The 24,746-nt window shown below is 45.0% G+C and overlaps 2 protein-coding genes across 2 annotated transcripts in view; one reads left to right on the forward strand and one right to left on the reverse strand.

Moving 5' to 3' along the window:
* The window catches only part of TJP2 (tight junction protein 2), a 121,613-nt gene that overhangs the window by 29,515 nt on the left and 67,352 nt on the right, over positions 1-24,746 (forward strand).
* On the reverse strand, positions 7,341-24,172 carry LOC110584325 (60S ribosomal protein L7a-like). Its single transcript, XM_044920748.1, has 3 exons — positions 23,885-24,172; positions 11,997-12,093; positions 7,341-7,759 (listed from the first exon to the last, which is right to left on the reverse strand). Exons 1-3 carry the CDS (start codon positions 24,170-24,172, stop codon positions 7,341-7,343), a joined length of 804 nt encoding a protein of 267 aa, XP_044776683.1.

Raw genomic sequence — 24,746 nt, forward strand, 5'->3', positions numbered from 1 at the left:
TTCCTTCCTTCCTTCCTTCCTTCCTTCCTTCCTTCCTTCCTTCCTTCCTTCCTTCCTTCCCTCCCTTCCTTCTTCCTTTTCCTTCCTTCCTTCTTCCTTTTCCTTCCTTCCTTCTTTCCTGCCTTCCTTGTAGAGGGGAGGGAGAGCATGGGGGCTTGGGTGGGCCAGAGGGATAGAGAAAATCTTAAGCAGGCTCCACGCCCAGTGCAGAGCCTGGCATGGGGTTCGATTTCATGACCCTGAGATAATGACCTGAGCCAAAACCAAGAGCTGGACACTTAACCAACTGAGGTGCCCTGGGTATGCATTTCTAACAAGTTCCCAGCCAGGCCATACTTGGTTTCTCTGCCGGATCTAGTTCTACCATCCAGTTCCTAAAGTATTTTGATTCTTGTTCTAAGTCTTGGGAAAGTATCTATCCTTCTTGTCACATTTGTTATGCTGACCTAAAGCCATCAGAAAAGACAAATTTAAGTTTAACATACTACAAAGACTCTTTCAAAGCGTGTTGACAGAGTTAATTATTTTAGTTAACTGGACTTAAGATCTGAAGTTGACTTTTTGAATATCAATAATTATATTTCAAATATCAGTATCAAATATTAAGAGTAATTATAATCGAATAATTATGTATATTATTAAAATCAATAATTTTGGGGGCGCCTGGGTGGCTCAGTCGTTAAATGTCTGCCTTCAGCTCAGGTCATGATCCCAGGGTCCTGGGATCTAGTCCCATATCGGGCTCCCTGCCCTGCGGGAACCCTGCTTCTCCCTCTCCCACTCCCCCTGCTTGTGTTCCCTCTCTAGCTGTCTCTCGCTCTGTGTCAAATAAATAAATAAAATCTTTTAAAAAATCAATAATTTTCAAAATATCAATATAATTATGATTAAGTGGGGGAAATTCTGTCCAGGGTGTTCTGTCTAATCTTGCTATACAACCAGATTACCTCCAAACAAATCAAAATTTGGCTGAACTGAAAATTGCTTTCACCAACCACTCTGTTGATAAAAACGTGACGAAGTACCAAAAACTAGGGATCCAATGATGACACCCCTTCCAAGCAGAAGTTAATTGCAAATTCTTTGTCTCAATCTTAGCAGGCTAATGGGAATCATAAAATGAGCTGCCTCTAGGTTTCCCCACACAGCCACAGCACCCGGGGCCCAAATCAGGCAGGACACACAGCAACCTGACTACTGATTACAAGTAAGACTGAACTCCTAGCTGGGGAAGAGCCCCTTATCCATGTAAATTTCCCCAGACAGTGCAGTGCCTGGCCCATAGGGCACTTGACACCATTACTGGACCCCTAAGTGGCTGGAATAGGTAGAGGAGAAAGTGTTGGAGAGAAGGGCAGGTGGTGGTGAGGAAAAAGGATGGTAAGTACAGAGAATCCTTCTAAGAAATCTGGCTATGAAAAGTAAGATAGATAGGGCTCTGGGCTGGAAAGCGCCTCATCATCTTCTATTCCCCAGGTTCTGGATTCTTTTAAATATGCACGAGTATGATTAAATTTCTGCTTCAGAACCTAGCTTCAGGATTACTCATCTGTGTGCTATACTTAACAATGTCCAGACATCTCAAATTTCCAGAGATAGGCCAGATGACCACCACTTTGTCTTGTTGATTTCACGAGTAAACCACGTGCTCTAATTTTTGTTTGGAAAACATGTGAGACTGTAGCTAAAGCATTCAAAAGTAAGAATAAACCCTCCTTATTTTTATTTTTTCTTTCACTTAAGTGGTATACCAATTTCTCATGATGAAAGTTTGCTCGAATTGCTAAAGTAACAAAGTCTTTATAGATAAGTATTTGGAGCAGTGCTCTTCTATTTTAAATACTTAGGAAAATATGGAATTATTGTGTGGCTACCAACAAAACTCTTTGTCTGAATCTTTATAGATAGACAGTTAAGGTGCTTGAATCCCTGAATACTGAAATAATTCCAAGTAAATATACTTACAGTGCAAGTTTAAGGGCTAACACATTGTTTACAAACATTTAGGCTGTTTGAGAAGGACATTAAAAATAGGATAGCTAGGCACCTGGATGGCTCAGTCGGTTGAACGTTTCTGCCTGCGGCTCAGATCAGAATCTCATGGTCCTGGGATCCAGCCCCATATCAGGCTCCCTGCTCAGCGGGGAGCCTGCTTCTCCCTCTCCCACTCCCCCTGCTTGTGTTCTCTCTCTCTGTCAAATAGATAAATAAAATCTTCAAAAAAAAAAGAATAGAAGAGCTATATTCAGATAAATTCTGTATTTATAGGTATTTCACATTTTAACAGCAAAAAGAGAACATCATCTTGAAAAATATAGACCCTTTCTTTCATGAATTTTAAGTGTTTCATATACTGTAATAACTTCCCACAGTCAAGCAGGTAAGATAGAAAATTGAAATGGAAGAATATCTTATCCAGAAACTAACAGGCTAGCAGTTTGGCACCCTGGTCTCCAGGCCACTGCGCTCCCAGGGAACCTTGCAGAAACATGGTAGAAACAAATGCTAGAAGTCAGTAAAGCACTGGGTGACAGAGCACAGCTATGCAGTCAGACAGGCCTGTGTTTCAACAAGCCCCTGTTCTGCTACTTTATAGGTTTAACCTATGACCACTAGTCAACTGTTTTTGACCTACCCAAATGGCAAGTGTGACTTGGGCAGCTTACCCAAACTCTCTGAGCCTCCCTTTCTTCATCTGTAAAATGGTGTTATGGGTTGCACTGTGTCCCCCACAACATTCATATGTTGAAGTCCTGCCCCTCGTTACCTCAAAATGTGACCTTATCTGGAGACAGGGTAGTCAAGTTAAAGTGAGGTCTTCAGGGTGGGCCCTAATCCAATACAATGGTGTCTTTATAAAAAGGGGAAATTTGGACACAAAGACAGACACACACAGAGGCAAGACAGGCATCTACAAGTCAAGGAGAGGTGCCCAGAACAGACCCTGCCCTCACAACCGTCAGAAGGAAACAAGTCAGCCTACAGCTTGATTTCAGCCTTCCAGCCTCCAGGACTGAGACAATAAATTCCCATTGTTGGCCAGCTCGTTTGAGGTACTTCATTCTGCAGCTCTAGGAAACCAATACACATTGGGAGTATAATTAGACCTACACCTCATAGGGTGGGTATGAGAATTAAATGAGACAATGCAGATAAAACATTAACCACCACACCAACTACATTATAGTGAGCACTCAAATAAACATAAAGCTTTCATCGTCACTACCATAGCTTGATGCTTCACTTTGTATCAGAATTACAGTAGGATTCTCACCACACACCATAACTTCTCTTCTAGCCTGTGCCGCATCTCCAAGCCCAGTGCTGTACAGTCTCTGTTCCCCGAGTCCCTCTCCCCCCTTTGCCCATGTGGCCGACAACTTTTCATCCTCAGGTTGCCTCTCAAATATCACCTTCCCCAGGAGAACCCTCCCCTCACATAGTCACTGCCTCAGGCCTTCTGCTCCCATCCACACAAGGGGTGGATACAGGCTTCTTCACACAGCAATGCAGTTACTGATTCCAAATTAGACTCCCAGGTCCCCCAGGGATGAGCCTTTATATTCCTCTAAATTTCCCTCAGGTAGTGCTGTGTGAGATGCTCATTAAATGTTTGAGGAAACAATCCCTTTACCACAGGTAAGGAAATTGGCTGCATATACCATCTGTAAACAAGCCCATGCTCTAAACCAGCTCTTTCTAGGTTAGCGGTTCTCAAAAGTGTGGTCTGGAAACCAAATATGGCCTGGCTGGGAACTTGTTTAGACATGCATACTCCTGGGCCTCACCCCACACTGACTGAAGCAGAAACTCTGGGGGTGACCCAGGAATATGCTTTAACAAGCCCTCCAGGAGTTTCTGATGCCCTAAAGTGTGAGCACTACTGCTGTGGGTCTATGCAATTCAGTAGGAGGAGGTTTGGCTGCAGCTGTGAGCTCCCTACATAAGCTTTTTTTTAAAGATTTTATTTATTTATTTGTCAGAGAGAGAGAGAGCAAGTGCAAAGCAGGGGGAGCGGCAGGCAGAGCAGGCAGAGGGAGAAGCAGGCTCCCCACTGAGCAGGGACCCCGACGTGGGACTTGATCCCAGGACCCCGGGATCATGACCTGAGCTGAAGGCAGATGCTTAACTGACTGAGCCACCCAGGCAGCCCCCTAAGTATGCTTATAGACTGGGGAGACAGGACTGCAGAGGGGCTCCCAGGTGCACAGAAGTAAAAGTTTTAAGTTTTCACCTTCAGCTGGCTTTTCTAAGCCCATATTATGGGGTGAGTCCGTGATAACTCTGAGGGGCCAGAATTGGACATAAGGAGTGTCACCAATAGGGTGGTCAGTTTAGGGGTGATATAACTGCCAATCTGGAAAGAACATGAACCAGGGCTTATTATATAGTAGTCATATTTTGTTAAATGGGAAATCTTTTTTTTTTTTCAAGATTTTATTTATTTGTCAGAGAGAGAGAGAGCGAATGCAAAGCAGGGGGAGTGGCAGGCAGAGGGAGAAGCAGGCTTCCTGCTGACGTGGGGCTCCATCCCAGGACCCAGGGATCATGACCTGAGCTGAAGGCAGATGCTTAAGTGACTGAACCACCCAGGTGACCCGGGAAATCTTTTTAACAATATAAATGATAAGTTATAAAATATTTTATTATTATTATTTTTTTTTTAAGATTTTATTTATTTATTTGGCAGAGAGAGACACAGCAAGAGAGGGAACACAAGCAGGGGGGAGTGGGAGAGGGAGAAGCAGGCTCTCCGAGGAGCAGGGAACCCGATGCGGGGCTCGATCCTAGGACCCTGGGATCATGACCTGAGCCAAAGGCAGACGCTTAACAACTGAGCCACCCAGGTGCCCCAATATTTTATATTATTACTATACATTATATCAAAATAAATACAATTATAACTTAGATATTCATTAAATTTACTAGTGTTTTATTAAATATTATTACTATGTAAGATTTATTTTGTCCTTCCATCTCCCCCTTTTTTAAAGATTTTATTTATTTATTTAAGACAGAGAGCACAAGCAGGAGGAGGGGCAGAGGGAGAGGAAGAAGCAGACTCCCCACTGAGCGGGGAGCCTGATGCGGGGCTCCATCCCAGGACCCTGGGATCAGGACCTGAGCAGAAATCAGATGCTTAACCGACTAAGCCACCCAGGTGCCCCCTTCCATCCCTTTCTAAATAACACTGTCATTTGTTTAAATCTTTTCATCTGTATTTAACACAGAAATGGTCCATTCATTCTGCTTAACACATCTTACAGGTTACTAACTTACTATTTACATTCTACATGTCTTACAAATTCTGCTAGGGTTTTACAAGCAACATACTTCCTCAGTATCTATGTGAAATAAATCTTAGGAGTTTCATCCATCTGATTTTTTTCCTTGTCCTCTATAACAGTTTTTTTTTTTTTTTTAAGATTTTATTTATTTATTTGAGAAAGAGAGAGAACATGAGCGGGGAGGAGAAGGAGAAGCAGGGAGCCTGATGCGGGGCTGTATCCCAGGACTGTGAGATCGTGACCCGAGCCCAAGGCAGCCGCTTAACCGACTGAGCCATCCAGGTGCCAGTCTATACCAGTTTTTTAAAAAGAACTTTAAACAGAAGTATTTATTAAGCAAATTATAGTATATTCATACAAATGGAATATTGTGCAGTTAGAAACATGATGATATAGATCTATATTGCTGTGAAAAAAGTCAAGGAATATTCTTACGTGGAAATAAAAGTAGCAGAAGTACATGCTTAGTATGGCCCCAGTTGTGCAAAGTTGTATATGGTATCAATATGCTTACCTGCAGAGAGGTACCTGGAGGGATGCTCATCTAGTTTATAATAGTAGTTTGCTCTGAATGGTGACAATGTAATTCTATTTTGCTAATATTTTTTTTTTTTTTTTGAGAGAGAGAGAGAGTATGTGAGCATGCATATGTGTGCACAAGCCAGGAGAGGGAGAGAGAATCTTAAGCACTCTCCACGCCCAGGCAGAACTCCATCTTATGACCCTGAGATCATGACCTGAGCCGAAATCAGGAGCCTGATGCTTAACTGACTGAGCCACCCAGGCGCCTCGTGTTTTGCTAATGTTTTAAGATCTCCTGTGTGGTTTGGGTAAATAAACAAGTATCATGTATATAAAAATAATTGAAATACAAATGATATGTGTATATGCAAATATATATATGTAAATAAATAAAGAGAATGATGGGACCAGATCCTTTCTTTTGCAAACCAAAGACAGCATTTTGCAAATGGAGAGAATTATTTTCTGACCTTCTGAATGTTTTACCTGCCTTCAAAATGGTAATCTTTCTGTCTTGTGTCAGAGCATTAAAACAATGTCCCTAAGGGCGCCTGGGTGGCTTAGCCAGTTAAGCGGGCTGCTTTCGGCTCAGGTCATGATCTCAGCGTCCTGAGATCAAGCCCGCACAGGGAGCCTGCTTCTCCCTCTCCCTCTGCTGCTCCCCCTGCTTGTGCTCTTGCTCACTCTCTCCTCTCTCTCAAATAAATAAATAAAATCTGAAAGCAAGCAAGCAAGCAAGAACGAAAGCCAAACCTCCCTGATAATGAGCCTCACTTGTGGGGGGGGGGGTGGTACATGCTCAAAACATCCGTTCCCCTGCCGCTTCTCAGACCCCTCTGAATCAGCATCTCAGGGAGGGACCTGGGAGGTCTCAGGTAATTCTTGTCCTCAGAGAAATTTAGCAGACGTCCCACAGGAACATAAATGTTGTGAGCCATATCTTCAACTTGGGTTGCGCGCCTCCTGGAAGTGCCTTTCCCAGGCCTGGCGTCCTTTGTTTCCAAGACCCGCGCTAATTTATGACCGCCCTGGAAAGCTATCTGCTTGCAGTGTTTTTCTAAGGCCCCTTTCAGGTCTGAGAATTCTCTGAAAATCTAGGAGACTCTTCAGCAACTTTAATCTGTGCTGATCAGGGATACCGAATTCTTCAGACTAGGGGGTTCTGGTGATAATTTTTTAAAGCAATTCCCATGTTGCCGGAGGCCCCTCTGGTTCCCTGGAGGACCCGTGTCCCTTGCAACAGTCCCCTGGGCCTCTGTCACCTCAGGTTCCCTCCCTGCCCAGTGAGATGAGGATCTTTTTACGTGGTCCAATTTTTAACCTATTGAAGTGTTTTTTCTTAAAGTACTTGTTCAGGGAAAGGGTGCTGTGGAGTCCAGTTAGACACCAGATCACATTTCTATCAAGGATTCTCATTAACTAGCTCATGGCTGGAGTGAGATGCATTTCGGGCCTTTACCTTCTTTCTTGTCTTTTTTTGAAAAAGAACTTTTTATTACTTTTATGTACAGAAGATTCAACAGCATACACTCAGCCCAGTTTGGCGACCAGTTCTTTAGCCTTTGCCTTTTCCAACTTGGTGATGCGAGCCACCGACTTTGGACCCAGGATGTTGCCTCCCCAGTGTCGGAGGATCTCATCATATCTGTCATTGTCATTGGTCCTGATGGCTTCCACCAGCTTAGCCAGAGAGCCTTTGTCTTCTGAGTTCACCTGTGTGATGGCGACAGTGGTGCAAGTCGTCCTGTGGGCCAGATGCCCCAGCTTGGCCTTCCCCTTGATAGTGCAAGTGCAGTAGGGAACCCCCGTCTTATGACCCAGCTCAGTGGGATCCATAGCACGTGCAGTCCCTACCAGCTGAGCCTTCTTGTCCACCAAGGTGGTGACAGTGTTAACCCCAGCTCGAAGGACAGGCCACTTAGTGGGGACCTCCCCTTTGCCGGCACTTTCTTCTCAGCCTGGGCCAACAATCTCTGCTTCTTCTCTCGCCTTGTCTCTGGTCTGTACTTGTGGGCCAGCTGAAGCAGCCGAGGAGCTGTTTGGCAGTCCAAGGCCTGGGTGAGCTGGTTCATTGCGGGAGACACTTGCAGGCGTTGATAGAGAACAGCCCTTTGCCTGCTGCAGCCGGATGTAGAGGGGCTATTTGACAAAGCGGGTGAGGTCCCTTTTGGGTGAGATGTCCTGTCTGATGCCAAAATTCTTGGGCCTTTTCTCAGACAGGGGATTGACCACTGTCTTGGCCTCCTGCTTCTTCACAACAGAGGCTTCGGGGCCACCTTCTTCCCCTTAGCCTTCTTCCCTTTCAGCGTCTTGGATGGCCAGAGGAGAGAGCTGTGGAGCCTACCTTTTCAATATTGCGTGGAAACAGTTTCACAAACATGACTCCCCGACACTTGGTTCAGCAAAAAGCCTCCTGAGTTCTGTTAAAAGGCGCCGTGAGGAAGACAGCAGTAGCAACACCAAAACCCCACCGGTCCCTGACTCCGTGCAGTTGTCCCGCTGGGGCAGAGGCAGTGAACACGGGCCGGAGAGCACTGGGGAGGATGGGCTTCGATCCAACAGACCTGTGTCTGGAGTCTCCTCCGCTTCCTACCTGAAGGGACCTCATGCAATAGCTGTTTTCCCCTCTCCAAAGCAGTTTCCTCATCGGTAAAGCACGGCAATAATACCAAATACACCAAATACAGAGGGGGACGCTGTGAGGGCTTACATGAAATGAGCTAAAATAGTGTTTTGAAAATTTCTGGCACATAGTATGTGTTTAATCCATCTTTGTTTATCAGGGTTTCTGTTTTTTTTGTTGTTTATTTTTTTAAGGTTTTATTTTTAAGTAATCTCTATACCCAGCGAACTCAGTACCCCAACATCAAGAACCGCTCGCTCGCTCCAAGGACTGAGCCAGCCAGGAACCCCCTGTTGGTACTGTTTTTTAATGGAGGGTTAACAAGTGGCATCTGGAAAGAGTGTGGATTTTGTATACTCTGCAGTGTAAATAGAAGTTCAATAAACCCCGCCTCTGAGGCCCCAGGGCACCCTGCCAGGAGGGGAGGATCCTCCAAAGTGTGGAGCACTCTCCCTGGCAGGGCCTGTCTGACCAAACCGTGCTTCGAAAGGTGCTTCTAGGATCTCCAGGCCTGGAGCTGGATTATGCCCTGTCTCGACCCCCTGTCCAGCAGACTGAGTGTACCTTGACCTTGCCTGCCAGCCTAAATGCACTCAGACCATCCCCATAAATGTCCTGGGAGCCTGCACGTGAGCCTGGCACCACGAGGTCCGCCTACTGTCTCCCCAGCACCAGGCCAGTGCCTCCTCAGACACGTCACCCATGCGGCCCACAGCTGACTCTGACGTGCATCACCAATTCTCCTGTCAGTTCTGTGGCTAGCTAAACCTATCATGCCCAGAAACATTGCCAGGAGGGGGGAAACATCGGGAGGAAAAGCTGGGGTTTGGGATTTGTGTCAATGGCCGAAAGAGGAGAGGGTGAATTGAAAGCCGCCATCCACTGAGAACTGGGAATTTTCTCCCCCGACAGTCTGATGTTTTTATCACTTTGGCACTCACTCCTTTTCATCTTTTCATTGTAGTAATAACAACATCCTTGCCAATGTCTTACCAGTAGTAATAATAACCATAAAGTTAAAAAGGGAGAGCCGTGGATACTAGGGTCCTTTGCTGTCTTGGGCTGTGGTTCCTCTCTAGGCTTCCCTTAGCCCAACCACACCACCCACCACCCCCACCTTTTCACAACCCTGCACTCTGCTCTTGGAAATGTCCGCTTCGCGGTAAGCAAAACACTCAGCTGGACTCCGTGTCCTTGCTTTAACTTAAATTTGACTCTCTCCTGAGGGCAGCCCTTTCTGGTTGCCACCTCTAGGTATGCTTCCAGCTTTAGATAGGGAAATCTAAGCAGAAGCTGGCTCTGTGGTCCAGGCAGAGAAGCTCAAAGGCACGAGGGCAGAAACGCGCCTGGCAGGCTCTCGAGAGCAACAAAGGAAGGCCAGTGTGGCTCCAGGATATGCGCTTGGGAGCGAGCAGGATGGGCTGAGTTTGGAGGGGCAGCAGGTTCGATTCGACTTGGAGGCTGTCTTAACCAGCTTGTACTCTGTAACAAAACGCCATAGACTGGGTGCTTTGAACAACGGGCATTTATTTCTCACAGTTCTGGGGACTACAAAGTCCAAGATCAAGGTGCTGGCAGATTTGGCTCTTGGTGGGGGCCCTTCTCCTGGCTGGTAGGCAGCTAGCTGCCTTCTCCGTGTGTCCTCACATGGTCTTTCCGAGGAGTATGAGCCTGGAGAGAGATCTCTCTCTTCCTCTTACAAGACCACAAATCTCATCATGAGGGGCCTCCTCTCATGACCTAATCTAAACCTAATTCCCTCCCAAAGGCCCATCTCCAGATAGCACCACTTTGGGGGTTAGGGCTTCAACCCCTTTTGGGAGGCTGGGAGGGACACAAACATTCAGCCATAACACAGGCCATGACAAGAAGTCTGGATTGGTGACATTTTGAGGGTTTAAAAGGATAGAGTTATGGGCGCCTGGGTGGCTCAGTTGTTAAGCGTCTGCCTTCGGCTCGGGTCGTGATCCCAGGGTCCTGGGATCGAGTCCCGCATCTGGCTCTCTGCTTAGCGGGAAGCCTGCTTCTTTCTCTCCCACTCCCCCTGCTTGTGTTCCCTCTCTCGCTGTGTCTCTCTCTGTTAAACAAATAAAATCATTAAGTAAAATAAAATAAAATAAAAGGATAGAGTTATGAGATCTGATTTGCTTCATGAAAAGATCATTCTGGCTGTTGGGGAGGATGGATTGGGAGCGGCAAGGTTGAATACAGGGAGATAGCAAAGAGACAAGTCCTGGAGGAAGAGAAACTTTCTAAAATTAAAACATAATTAAAAAAAAAGATTATTTATTTGAGAGAGAGAGCAAACTCACAAGAGCACATGAGTTGGGGGTGGGGCAGAGGGAGAGGGAGACAAAGAATCTCAAGCAGACTTCCCGCTCAGCATGGAGCCCGACTTGGCTCAAATGTTCTCGACCCTGAGATCATGACTGAGCCGAAATCAAGAATCGGACGCTTAACTGACTCAGCCACTCAGGCACCTCAAAACATGTAATTCTTTATCAATTAAAATACTAATCTCTTAATGTTTTAGAAGTGTCTTTGGAAACTCACTACTGAAGATTTTTTGGGCTAAGTTAATCTTTACTCTTTAGATGATCTTTTAGGGATAAATATGTTGAAGAAATATTTATCCTGTGCTCATGAATATTTTTGTTTTATTCAATTTTCTTTTTTTCTGTCAATATCAAACAGAATTTTATTTACTATTTTTAAATTAAAATAGCACTGTAATAAGATCTCATTTTTGTTTAAATTATTCTGGTCTCGAACCATGAGAGACTATGGACTCTGAAAAACAAACTGAGGGTTCTAGCCTGGTGATGGGTATTAAAGAGGGCACGTTCTGCATGGAGCACTGGGTGTTATATGCAAACAATGAATCATGGAACACTACATCAAAAACTAATGATGTAATGTATGGTGATTAACATAACATAATAAAAAAATAAATTATTCTGATCTCTGGGGGTAGTCTTGTAGGTAGCCTTTTATCTATATCTGCAAATGTCTGGAATGTTCATCTAATGTTGAAGCTGGTTGTTAGGATTTTAGATGATTTTTACATTTCTTTGTGCTTTTCTGAGCTGCTTTGAATGCTTTTTAATGAGCATCTTATTTTTTTGTAAAAACTCACTGGTCTAAAAAATGAACAAAACTAAAAATAGTTTTCTTAACTATGGAACAATATAAATAGTGTTACACCTCAGTTTCCTGAACAGAAGAATGGCTGTGTGAAAATGGGCATTGCCCTTTGAGACACTAACATGTAGATAAATGGACATTTTGGAAAGTGGCAAACGAGAGACAGCTTTCTGCTCTTCCTACATAATATTAAGATATGGGAACAATCCTGAAGACAGGGACTCTGCAAAGTGCTTGTCAGTGAACCAGAAACATAGCGTTTCCAAAGGTAAATCAAGAGTCTTGAGCTGCCCAAAAGTTTGAGGTGAACCTGAGAGGTTTTCTTGTGGATCATCATGCATTCATCTGTTTGTTTGCAGGATTCCAAGTGCTGGAGGCTAGCTTGAAAATAATTTGCTCTCTCTGCAATGTGTACAAACCTATGTTACACTTGAAGTGGACTTCGTTCCATTGTATCGTATTTTTAGGACCATCATAGATCTGGATGAGGAGAATCTCAATCCGAAGTCTGTTTTTCTGTGGGATTTGGGGGTCATGAGGGAATATATGGTACTAGGCGCAGTTCCATACACAGGTATCAGTGCTTTCGCTAGAAACTTAGGAGTTGGGATACTTAGGGTAGCTAGTCACCCTGACCCTCTCCTGCCCACCCCCCCAAAAAAGAGAAAAGTACTTTAATAAACTTTGAAAGTTAGCAAGAGTAGTATTAAATAACAGAAAGTAAAGGCGTGAAGGGCAGAGCAGAACTTTCCATGCCTTTCTCCTGGATGTTACTTTAGGGCCTATGGCAGGTGCTGATGGAAGAGTCTTTTAAGCGAACAAGCACGGTTACTGGGATGGCTGTTTGGACTGAGAAGGGTGGGAGAGGCCAGCAGAGAAGAGGCCACTGCAGGGGAGGTGAGGGCAGGCCAGGCCGTTTCTCCTGAACGGTGCCCCTCCCTTGGGCAGAGTGTTAACTGTGGCCTCCGCATGTTAGTCATTCCTGTACTTGGTCAACTCTCCCGCCTTATCATCATTTGTTTACTTGGTTATGTCTTCATCTCACTGTGAGCAAGCCCCCCAGTATATATTGTCTTTGTCTTCTCTGTATGTGCCCCTGGTACATGGGAGGTGTTCAAGAAATGTTTGTTGTGGAAAATTGTCTCTACGATTGCAGTCAGCCTTTCTGTGTGCAGGCCAACTAAATTGCTCAGTTACCCTGTCAGCTTTTCAATGTCAGATCCCTTTGTTCCCACTTAATGACACTTTATAACTATACTGCAAATATATATGTATATATACACATATACATGTGTGTCTATATGTCTATGGGTGTGTGTGTGTGTATATATATGTATATATCCAAATTTCAATATTCATGAGGAAATTTGATGAAAAGTGTTTAGTTTATCACATTGATTTGAAGTCTTCTGACCAACTTGTTACAAAGATCTTATACATTGTGATGCATACTGAAAAGTATTGAAAAACTGTCCATTACACAAACAACATGGCACAAACAATAACTACAATTTGAAAAGAGAAAGACACACAGTCCTATCCTGTCATCAGATCATGTTCCCATTTGCTTTCCAGTTCGTTTATATGTTTTTCATAGTTTCTTCATTGTCATCATAGGGTAGGTAAGATTTGTGTTTTTTCTTTTTTTTTTTTTTTAAAGATTTTATTTATTTGAGAGAGAGAGCTCGTGAGCATGCACAAGTCAGCGGGGAGGGGCAGAGGGAGAGGGAGAAGCAGACTCCCCACTGAGCGGGGAGCCGATGTGGGACTCAATCCCAGGACCCTAGGATCATGACCTGAGCCGAAGGCAGAAGCTTAACCGACTGAGCCACCCAGGTGCCCATTTGTGTCTTTTTCATTGGTTACTATACCATTATTCTCCTTGTTGCTTGACAGACTTGTAATTTTAAAGGACAGCTTGCTATGCCAATTCAGTTGATCCGCTGTAATTCAGGAGCCCTCTATTATTGGACATGGATGGTTTCCATCCTTTGTTATCATGAATTGGCATCCAGTGAAGTGCCTCACCTACCAGTCAGCCACGGGAGTCTGACCTCCAGTCTCATCTTCCCACTGAAACAGCTCTGGCCAAGATGAGCACTGGTTCTCTTCTTGGTGAGCGTCTTCTGTTCTTACCTTAACTGACCTCCTCATTGGTGTCTGTTGTTGGCTATTTTCCCCTGCTTGGAAATTCATTCTTCCCTTGATTTTGTGGATACTGCTCCAGAGAGGTTTTTTCTTCCCTTTTCCTCTTTGGTCTCTGCTCAGGGGATTTGAGCTTGCCCCCTAATAATTAGCATTTCCAGAGATGGATCCTATCTTTTTTTTTGCCTGTCACAATAAAGGTTATTATGAAAACAGGCTGGATGGGTCCTATCTTTAATCCTCTGCTGCCTCAATCTACATAGTGTCTCTGAATAGTCTCACTTCCTCCCCTGACCTCATCTTTCTTTTTTTTTTTTTTTTAAAGATTTTATTTATTTATTTGACAGAGAGAGAAACAGCGAGAGAGGGAACACAAGCAGGGGGAGTGGGAGAGGGAGAAGCAGGCTTCCTGCAGAGCAGGGAGCCCGATGCGGGGCTCGATCCCAGGACCCTAGGATCATGACCTGAGATGAAGGCAGACGCTTAACGACTGAGCCACCCAGGCGCCCCTGACCTCATCTTTCTTGATACATTGACAATACTCAGATCTCTTCCTCTATCCCAGAGCTCTCTACCCAAGTACTCAATGACTAGTGCATAGTAGACAACTGAACATCTCCACCTGCATGACCCATAGCCCTTGAAACTCAATCAGTCCTTAACTAAACTCACCTTCTTTCCTCAAGCTCCTCCCAAGATCTGCTCCCACTCCTGCATTCTCTAGTAAAGATACTGTCATCTACTCAGTTAAGCCAGAAACCTGAGAGTCACCTTAGACTCACTTCCCTCTTCCTTACATCATTTGTAATCAGGCAGTCAACCAGCCTGATGATTACTCTCCCTTAATTTCTCGAGAAGTGGCTCCTTTTTGTCTAACACGGCCTGATAGCCATGTCATCTCTCACCTGCCTTCCCACAAAAACACATTTTTTGCTGGTCTTGTCATTCTTACTGACACCCCCCCCCCCCCGCCACATTCATCTTCCTCCAGAAGCTGACAGAGTGATCTTTACAAAATGCCAATCTAATCCCACTTGTACTGTGTTCATAGGAGAATACAGCCCCTGCCTGCCTGGGCAACCTCACTTCCTGGCACTGAAGAGCAAGTCTGTGGTCTCTTCATTCCTTGTTTCTCCACTTGTATTTATTCCCCTCACCTGGAAAGCTTTCCCCCTTTCTGTCTCACAAATTCATTCCTGTAAGCAACCCCACATCTGGAAAGCCTTCCCTGAACCCCATCTGGGTGAAGAACCCCTCCCCAAAGTCCCCTGAGTCCCCTGAGCTTTCCAGGAATTCCAGCACTTACAGTTTCTTATTATTTACTGGGCATCTGCTGTAATAGACTGAGCTCCCCAAGTTGAGAGCCTAAGTCTTTTATCAGGGGTCTGGCTTGATAGAAGTGGGTCAGTGATTGATAGAATTTCTTCGGAGAAACAAATTCTAGGAGTGGGGTTCAAATGTGCAACCCACATGTGAAAAAGATGTACTATGAATTCCTTCTCCAAAGAGTTAGTATTTATTTATAACTGCCACCAGCAATGCTAGTGTACTAACTGAATCATGTTTTTCAACAACTATTTATTGTTAATCTGTGTCAGGCACTGTGTCAGAAGAATAGTATTTCCAGTATACAACTATTTCATTATTTGGAGCAGTGTAGTTCAATAGAACTTCCTGCAGTGGTAAAAATACTCTATATCTGCGCTGTCCACGATGGTAGCCATTAGCTGCATGTGGCTACTGAGCCCTGGAAATGTGACTAACGTGACCAAGAAACTGAAATTTTCATTTCCTTTAATTTTAGTTAATTTAAATTGAAATGTATTAAATACCTGCATGTGGGAAGTGGTTATCATGAATCATGGACAGTGCATCTCTAGAGAGAAAAAGGAAATCATTCAGCAGATATTAGTGCTACATTCTGGATTCCTTTCTTCCTTTTAAAATGCTAATGAAGCTCACATCACTAAGGTGTGACCAGTTCACTCAGGCTATCACTGTTACTGTTTGTCGGCACTACCTAATTTGGGAAACATTTTTTAAATTGGTGCTTAGGTCAGGAGAGTAACACCTTACATCAGGAATACTACCCAAACATCTGGGTCTGGAGACTTGAAGGAAAGTGGGAAATGTTACTCACAATGCTTTTTATCCAGAGGCATGCACTTAGCTACCCCAAAGGAGGCCAGAAGCCTAACACTTTCAGAGCGGCATCTGCTGGACTTGTTTTTCCACATAAACTGCCAAACTTGTTTTGATTAGGCAGGAAGTGAAGCAATTTTTCAGGGAGAGAGCCCAGCATCTGCATCTCGTCAGCGGGTCAGACCAGACCTTTTATCTCTTACCTTCCACTTGTGAGCCTAGGCCGAGTTTTGCTTTAAGAGAAAGCAATTTTAAGGGAAGAGCAAGGTGGTCCGCACTTCTTTCTCTTACAACGTGGTTCCCTTAGATTTCAAACCCAAAATTATATTTTTAATCAGTGTACCTGTTTTGAGTCTCCGAATAATTTACATGCACCTAAAATAAGGAAGCTTTTACTTCTCTTGTGCAGTTCTTTGTACATAGGACTCTAAAAGGAGTAAACGTACTGAGTTGAATTAAATAAATCCTACTGGCTAAGCATTTGTGACCTACTGGTAGCCTTTTAAAATGAGAGGGGTTCCAATCTTTATTGGAGTTGTTGGAAATGTGCCAAAGAGATAACCTGGAGTATATTTTCCTCAGAAGTCGTGTTTTATTTAGCACCAACATCCCAACACCCTCGGAATTCGGGTAATCAGTTGTTGAGCTGAGAAATGTGGGGTACAATGCCGTGTTTGTGTTGGCTGGCTGGGCAGGCCTCTAGGCAGGGCAGAAAACTTTGGGGTTTCCCCTCTTCTTCCTTTCGGAAGAGAGCTAAAGAGGCGCCGCAAACCTCTCCAAAAAGTGTTCGTACCGGATTCGCAAGCGACCCCAAAGAAGAGCCCCGGGACAGACAGGCCAGCCTCAAACCTCCAGCTACTCTTCCAGCGCTTCCCCCGCGCGCGCCCGGAGCGGGACCTGCCGGCCTAGTGCGCGCCGCGGAGCGAACCATCGCGCCGCCCGGGACGGGGGGTAAGGCGTGGGGGCTGCGGGCCGCTCGGACCCCGGCGTCCCCTTGCCGCCGCCGCCGCCCCCTCCCGCCCCCTGCCGGGAGTCGCCTGTGAAACGGCCAGTGGCGGGGGCCTCGAGTATTGGGCCTGCGAGCCCTCCCCGCACCCCCCGGCCGCGCGGGGGTGGTAGCGGCCCATTTGAGAGTTTCCCGGGTCCGGCGGCCGGCGCAGAGGCGCTGCGCTCCGGCGGGGGGTGCGCGGCGGGAGGAGGGACAAAGGGGTGGGCCCCAGGGGCCGGCCGTGCCGCAGTCCCGGCTTCGGGTCCGAGGACTGGTCCGCTGCGCCGACAACGAGGAAGAGCGGAGCCCAGGCGGGACTTGCGCCCGAGATGCCGGTGCGAGGAGATCGCGGGTTTCCACCCCGGCGGGAGCTGTCAGCTTGGCTCCGTGTAAGTGCCCTCTCGAGTCCGCTCGGACGGGAGAAAGGTCTCGGGGAATGAGCGTGGGAGCGCGTGGTGGGCTTCCTGTTGCGCGGTAGGTAGCTGCTACTCTCCCACCTGAACGTGGGGCCGAGGGCTGGGGGTAGATTTCACCCGACCGGGTGGTGGCTCATGGCCTCCGCGGCTCCTTGATCCTTTTCTCTTCTCTCTGAAGTCACTTTTCAGAGTAAGTCTCCAGGAGGGAGGGGGAAACCGTCCTGAACTCTGTCCTGGATCTCTGCTACCTCGAAGGCATCTCGTCCTGCCTGTGGTGTAGCCTGCTGCGTGCCTTGGTGTTTTCTCTGTTTCAAACCACATACTTTTACTCGGTGCAGAGTTACAGGCATGTGTGTGTGAGACAAACTGACAACTCTTTGGAGACCAGGAGCTTCATTTTCCCTTTTAATCAGCTGCTTCTGTAATACCAGTAAAAGTTGTTTTCAGTAGGGACTGGAGATGGGGTTCTGGAGGAAGCCACAAAAAGGGAGTGATGAATGCCTTCTCCGCTGGTATTATCTTAACCTGTCACCATTCCCTTTCTTTTATGTCTTCATTTGTCAAGTTTCCGCTTTTACACAGTAGTTGAAGTTATAAATAATCAGGGTTTTGACTACAGGGTTTTAACATTCTTGAAATGTGGACGAACTTGGGAGTGAATACTCCAGGGCTTAGTAATGGAATACAGCCTCCCACCTCTATTTTAGCTTCACTTTTTCAGCGCTGCTTCCCTGGCAGCTGTCTGGTCTGAGTAATAATGGTTGTGGTTTCCCTGCAGTTCCCAGCGGAGACTCACCCCATCATAGAAACTGCCCTGTGACTCCACACGCCCTCCCTCAGCTTGGGGAATCCTAGCAAAGGGGGAAAGAGGCCCTTTGCTTCAGAGCTTCTGGTGGTCTGTGCTAGGTGTGCTGACAATCATTTTGGGAGAACCAGCCCTGCTTTGTCAGAATCATTCCTGGGAGGGACAGTGTGTGTGTGTGTGTGGGGGGTAACATTTACACCCACACCTGGGAAGATGTTTTAAGTGAGGAGCAGGAGTAGTTGCATTTGTAGCATTTAATATCCTGCTGAAGAATGAAATTTGACTATTCATTAAATTTTCCTGAACAGCTTCACTTCAGCGTGGGCAATACCCGCGTTAAAGAGCGTGCCTCTGTTACACTGTCTTGTCGGGAAAGCGTGCACGTAATTAAGAATGATGAGTTCCAGTTAGAAATAAGGGTGCGATGCTGTGGCTTCTCCTCTCCGGGGAGATGGGAGAAGGGGCGCTTCACTCAGGCAACGGTGGCTTTTGAGGTGCTCCTTGAGCTTTTTCAGAGCTGCTACCGGATTGATGAAGGGGGATTTCTTTCCTTGAAATGGCTGCCGTCACCTTTTCATGACCACACAGCTAGTAACAAGCACCTCCCTACCTGCGGCGGTCTCTGTGAGGGGCACAAGATGAGCAAGACTCAGCGTCTGCCTTCTGAGTCCGTGAGAGCCGAACATGTTAGACTGAGACTCTGGACTCTGCTGGGATACCTGTGGCTGGGGCGGGGGGAGGCGGGTGTGCGATACACAGGCATACTCTGCAGTACAGAACTACGGGCCAGGTGGGACTGCCTGGTACACCCTCCCTGTAGGGATTGTTTTGGGGAAGAAAGGGCCGCATTTGAACAGGTACCTCACAGCGCAAGCCAGTGAAGAAGATGGGGCTAGGAACACGCCCACCTCATAGGGTTGAGTGAGGACTAGCATGAAGTGATGTTAGGGTGTTGGGCATGTGTGGGTGCCAGGTAAATGGTAGCTACTAATAAGAACCAAGACAGGTGCTGAAAGTTCCAAGTGCTGGGTCCTGGGAGGTGGTAGGATCTAGAAGTACAGGTAGGAGGTACCAGGTAGGTGTCTAGGCAGGAGCCGAGGTAAACAAAAAGAGTTGCTCACACTCTTGAAAGGCCTTGAATGCCAGCAACAGAATTTGGTGGGGAGGGGGGGAGTCCTAAAATCCCTAATGTATTAATGACTTGTATTTCCCTACAAAGAAGTGAACCAGTTTCCCAGTAAAAACTTCACCCCACCCCCTACACAGGGAATATTACTATTTTTGAGGCACTGAAATGCCTAAGACCAATGAATTTTAACCTCGCCCCCCTGGGGAATTCCATTTGCAAGGACTTCTGCCTACATTTGTTTAACTTTTGATCTAATTCTTTGTACATTGACAAAAGGTTACAACCAGCCATTTATCTTTTGCAGAAGTGCTTGGGAATGCAAGGGAGATGTAAAAATCCCTGCAGTGACTTAAGTTTAGAAAGGGTTTCTCTTCTGAAGGTATTCTTTTTTAATAGACAGGTGAGTTCTTGAAACTAGGCGGGGCCGCTTTCGTCCTGTGGATAGTAGTACCTTCTGTAGTTGACAAAGTCGTGCAGATTGGGGCTGGGAGTGCCAGGAGGTGTGGGTGGCGGGGGTGGGGTTAAGAGGAAGGGTTTGTAGTCACAGCCGGAACTTTCAACATACTCTTACCATCAGGGAATTCCTTGCCTAATCCCTAAAACAAATCCCATTAAGGAGTTGTGGCTACAGGTCAATTTATCTAGGTTGAGAGCTGACTCCCTATAAAATGCCTCATTGATTAGATTCTGAGCAGGAATCAGGGGGCCAACAATTGTTGGCCAGATGGCCTTGGAGTAGCCAGCGTTGGTGTTGAAAGGCATTTTCCATTGAAGGTGATTTGGGATGTAGGCACATAGGAGGGTGTGATTGATGTGCATGTGTGTTGGGGAATACAGAATATCTCACGTTTTACTGAGTTAATTTCTTGCTCCTAAATCCAAGGGTTGGGGTCAGAAACAGACTTAGCGGTCAGATTTAACACCTGTTTAGGGAGTTAAAAACGCCAGAGATTTTTTGAACTTCTCGGGGTTAAAAAAGAAATCTTCCCTAAAACTATTAATGGCCTACTTCGACCCCACAGGATTTTTTTTTTTTAAAGATTTATTTATTTGACAGAGAGACAGCGAGAGAGGGAACACAAGCAGGGGGAGTGGGAGAGGGAGAAGCAGGCTTCCTGCCGAGGAGGGAGCTTGATGCGGGGCTCGATCCTGGGACCCTGGGATCATGACCTGAGCCAAAGGCAGACGCTTAACTGACTGAGCCACCCAAGTGCCCCCCCCATAGGAATTTTTATGATGACCCTTGTTAGCAGAAGCCGGTATAGCTACCAAATTTATGTGGGTCTAAGGTGATATTACCATTAACAATTTTTTTTTAAGACCATGTAAGAGCAGTGTGAAAAAGTTTTCAGGCACTCAGTCCTAACATTAAGTACTGGCAATAGCTAGTTCCTGGTTTGAAGGGTACCTGGGAAATACAGCTGGCTAAGCTTGTACACCACCAATGTTACCGTACACGAAGCAGAGCTTAGAGTTGGCAAGTGTCTGCTCTCACTCTTTTCAGCTTGAGTAGGAAATGTACTTAACTTGGCCTCTCACTTCTAGAGCCCAGGTAGGCCTGCAGAGGCCTTCCCATGATGGTGATGGTTTCATTCTGTTTTTAAGGGATCTAGAGCCTTTATCATCCAGCGGCCACAGCATCCAAAGTTTCATCAGCCTTGATAACCTATGAGCTCAGAAGAGAGACTGACGTATTGAAAAAATACCTGATATGTTAATTAAGCATTTTTTCTGCCCTTTTTTTTTTGCTGTTCCCTGAATAGTGTTTTCTAAAGTGTGCTACACAGACAGACTTACAGGTGGCACGTTACTTTTCAGTTACTGTGCATGAATACTGTACTCCAAGGATGAAAAATATAAAGCCGGCTACCAAATTCACTTATTTCGTAGATAGGTTGCTTAGAATGAGGCACAATAAGTATTAAGTAAAACAAAGAGTTTGATGTAGGAGAAATAAATTTTGGGGATGAGTGATATGAAAATAAGGGAAAAATTGTGAACACAGCCCTTGAAATCTGAGACTCGGTAATACTGTTTATAATATGAGTGTGATGTTTAGTTATGGAGAGCTGCCTGAACCTTGACCCACCTTCAGGAATGTCAGACAAAGTCTGCTGGTGTGAACCTGTGATAGGGTGGACAGAGAATGGAGGAAATACTTTGGCACTGCAGGGGGACAGCACTCTGCTATGGAGCACGGCTTGCTCTCCGGATCTGGCAGTGCTGGAGAAGGCAGAGAACCAAATAGCATCTAATTTTTTTTTTTATTTTTTAAAGGTTTAATTTTTAAAGTTATCTCTACACCCAACGTGGGGCTTGAACTCACAATCCCGAGATCAAGAGTCGCACACTCGAGTGACCAAGCCAGCCAGGTGCACCGAAATGCATTTAATTTTTTAAAAATGTAGCTTATGTTGGTCTGTAATGTAGGCTTTAAACAAGGATTGTAGTAGGAATTGGAAGTCTTGAGGTTTAAAAAAAAAAAAAAAAAAGTAACCCTGCCTTGACCTAGAAAAATGAGCAATTGAAGTTCATGGTCATGGTAGGTAAATAATACCAGAATAGAAGACACTTTGAGTCACCAAAATCCTTAATCTGTGTGTGCATGCACACCTTTTACGTGAAATCCTAAGCCTTCAATTAGTAACTTGTACTTTAGTTGTTTTAAATCCATGCAGATATTTGTTTAGTGCCTCTGCCAGATGGTTATAGTTAAATCAGGTCTTTAACCTTAAAAACGTAATGCAGTCTTTCTTAATCACTTATACACCTTGTACTTTTGTTTCGTTTTGTTTTTAAGTAAGCTCTACCCCTCAACATGGGGCTCGAGATCAGGACCCCAAGATCAATAGTTTGCGCCTACCCACTGAGCCAGCCGGGTGCCTCCCCACCTTGTACATTTTAGACCATTAGCAATATGCATTTTTGTAATGTTTATTTTGACTTTCAGGCTAATATTTAGCCTAATTAGAATATTCATAGCTTTTAGTTCCTCTTTGTCTTGTCCCAACATTGCATGTGTGTGGGAGTTGAATGCAGATGTTTTCTAAATTTTACCTCTGTGCATATATAAAGACGGACTTCAGAATTAATTAATTAATAGGGCAGTTATTTTCTATTGTAGACTTTAATCAGCCATATGAATATATACATTATGTTCACAAGAAAAAAATGGCATCACCTTGTGAAACTTAATTACAGTATGCCTCATCTGATAGACACCGTGTATGAGACTAAATATATAATTATATATTTATAGTTAGTGACAAGCCAGAGGCATTGGAGGGGGATATATATAATACATTCTGAGACAATTCTTGGGATAGTTAGTGTTCTTGGTAGGTAACAGTTATTAGGCTGTAATTAACAGATAATGATTAAAGTCCGGTTATATCTTTGCCATTGTATTAAAGAAAAGCTTTGGTAGAGATGAAAGAACACTGCACATACTCTTTATTTTGTCATTCGAGTTGAAGGTGAACAGGGGAAATAATGCTTTCTAATCATCAGTAGGAATAAATGAACTTTTCTCAGACTTGCAGCTTCTAAGACCTTCGTTCCTCTGAGGAGGAAGTAATGGTCCAAAATGGCTTTGTTGGGAACCATCTTGGAGAGCCATTTCTTGTCACAGCAATAAAGGCAGTGTTGCAAGTTCTAGGTTGTGGGGTTTCTTTTATGCCTTATGTAGTAGAGCACACCTGAGACCCTGAGTCTGTGTTGGGAAGGAGGGTAGTGTATGCTCTCAGAGGCAGCCAGCTCATTCTCAGTCCACAGAAGACGGTTCGCAAAGATATGTGGCAAAAGCAGAATGAAATTATTTGAGGGAATTAATTAGCAAAAGTAACCATTTCTGTTTTTGAAAAGAATGACTCATTTAGAAGGAATGTCCCTGTGAGCTCATTTTTAGAAGCCTGGTTCCTCCCTTACCCTTCTTCACTCAGGCTGAATCAGTTTCCTTCTTGCCCGTGATTGGTTGGTATGCACATGCCAGTATTTATTAGAGCCCTTATCATGTCTGCTCCATGCCTGTCACTTCCCGTCTGCCGTGAGCCCCTCCTTGGTCTGAGTCATCTGGGTAACCCCAGAAGCTGACAGGGCACCAAACATATCCACTAAGTTTACCACATTGAACCGACTGGATCTGGGGAAGGCTTCTGTTGCATAAACCAGTAAGAACTGAAGACTCACTGGGAACTCAAGAAGAGTGGATTCCTGACATTTATATAGTGAGTGGATGGATAGTTTGTGAGTAAGGAAAAAACCTGCAGAGTTCTGACCTGACCTTTTCTGTAGCGGTGTATAAGCTGTACTAATGAGCTGGGTGACTGCAGCTAAGGCATGTAAATGGAAATTTCTTTATAGGGAAATGAGTAGTTGTATTTGAAGGCCTCTGAAGTCTTCTCTAGTGCTTAAGGTTCTTAAGTGGTTGGGTATAAAGCCGAGAGAACATTCTAAATAATTTCTATTGCTTCTTGTCGTCTTAAAGTGCTTTCCTGCTCCTTAAAAAACTTTTGTTTGTTTTCTTTTTGTTTTTGTTTTTTTCTTTTAAGAAGAGGTCCAGTGGATTGTCTCTGAAAGATACTTTTCTAAAGGACAAACTGAGAACCCAAGAGTGCCAGTAGTTGTTGAGCTCATGAAGTGCTGGGAAGATCTATTATTCAGTTGCAGCTTTAATAATGTACCACCAGTGTGTGCTGTATTCTCTTCCTTGCTCTGCAGCCCAAGCCAGTATCTGCAGTCATCTTGCATCGATTCTTGAGAATCGTTTTCTCTTTCTTCTTCCCCTCCGCTCTTCCCAGTAAGAGCTGTCTACTGGGAGTCTCCAACACCCCCTTCTTTTCCCGTGGACTTCTCTTTCGGGGGCCGTACTGCCTGTAGCAGAAGCGAGGTAAGGCAGGCCCAGAGGTGGGAGTCTGGTCTTCACAGATGGGCTGAAGATAAGCCTCCTGGCTACTGCTGTATGCCCTCATTGTTCACTAACACGGAATCATTCACTGTCGCTTGAGTTTTACCATCAGTCAGGCACTTCTGAGTTTTTCAGCATAACTTGAGGCAGACCACTTTGCCTACCTTGGATGGTCTGTTTAGTGTCTGCGTGAGTTTTAAGAGGGGAGAGAGATTTGTGGCATCTTAGACACCCATTGAGATTTTCCAGAAATGGAACTGGAAACATTTGTGCTTTTCCTTCTGGTGTTATTGTTGGAGTCTAAAAACAGGCAAACGGCAACACTGAAATAAAGAGGCACTGGGTTCATCTTGAATACCAGTGGCTTTCTTTCTAGCAGACCTAATCTGAATTTTAATCAGAGGTCTGGGAGAAATAATTTACTTATACTGCTTAAGCGCACAGTTTGCAGGTGTCTTTACCCAAGTCAGGAAGAAGCAGGAAAGGTGGACTCAATTTACCAAAGAACTGAGGTTTAAAAAATGTGCAGGAAACAGAGAAAAATTTTCCCATAGAAACAGTGGTATCCAGGGTCTGTCCTTGCAAACTTGTTTACTCATAATGAAGCTTTTTTTATATTGTTGTTTTTCTGGTGTTTT

Source organism: Neomonachus schauinslandi, chromosome 13, assembly GCF_002201575.2.
Source record: "Neomonachus schauinslandi chromosome 13, ASM220157v2, whole genome shotgun sequence".
NCBI lineage: Eukaryota > Metazoa > Chordata > Mammalia > Carnivora > Phocidae > Neomonachus > Neomonachus schauinslandi.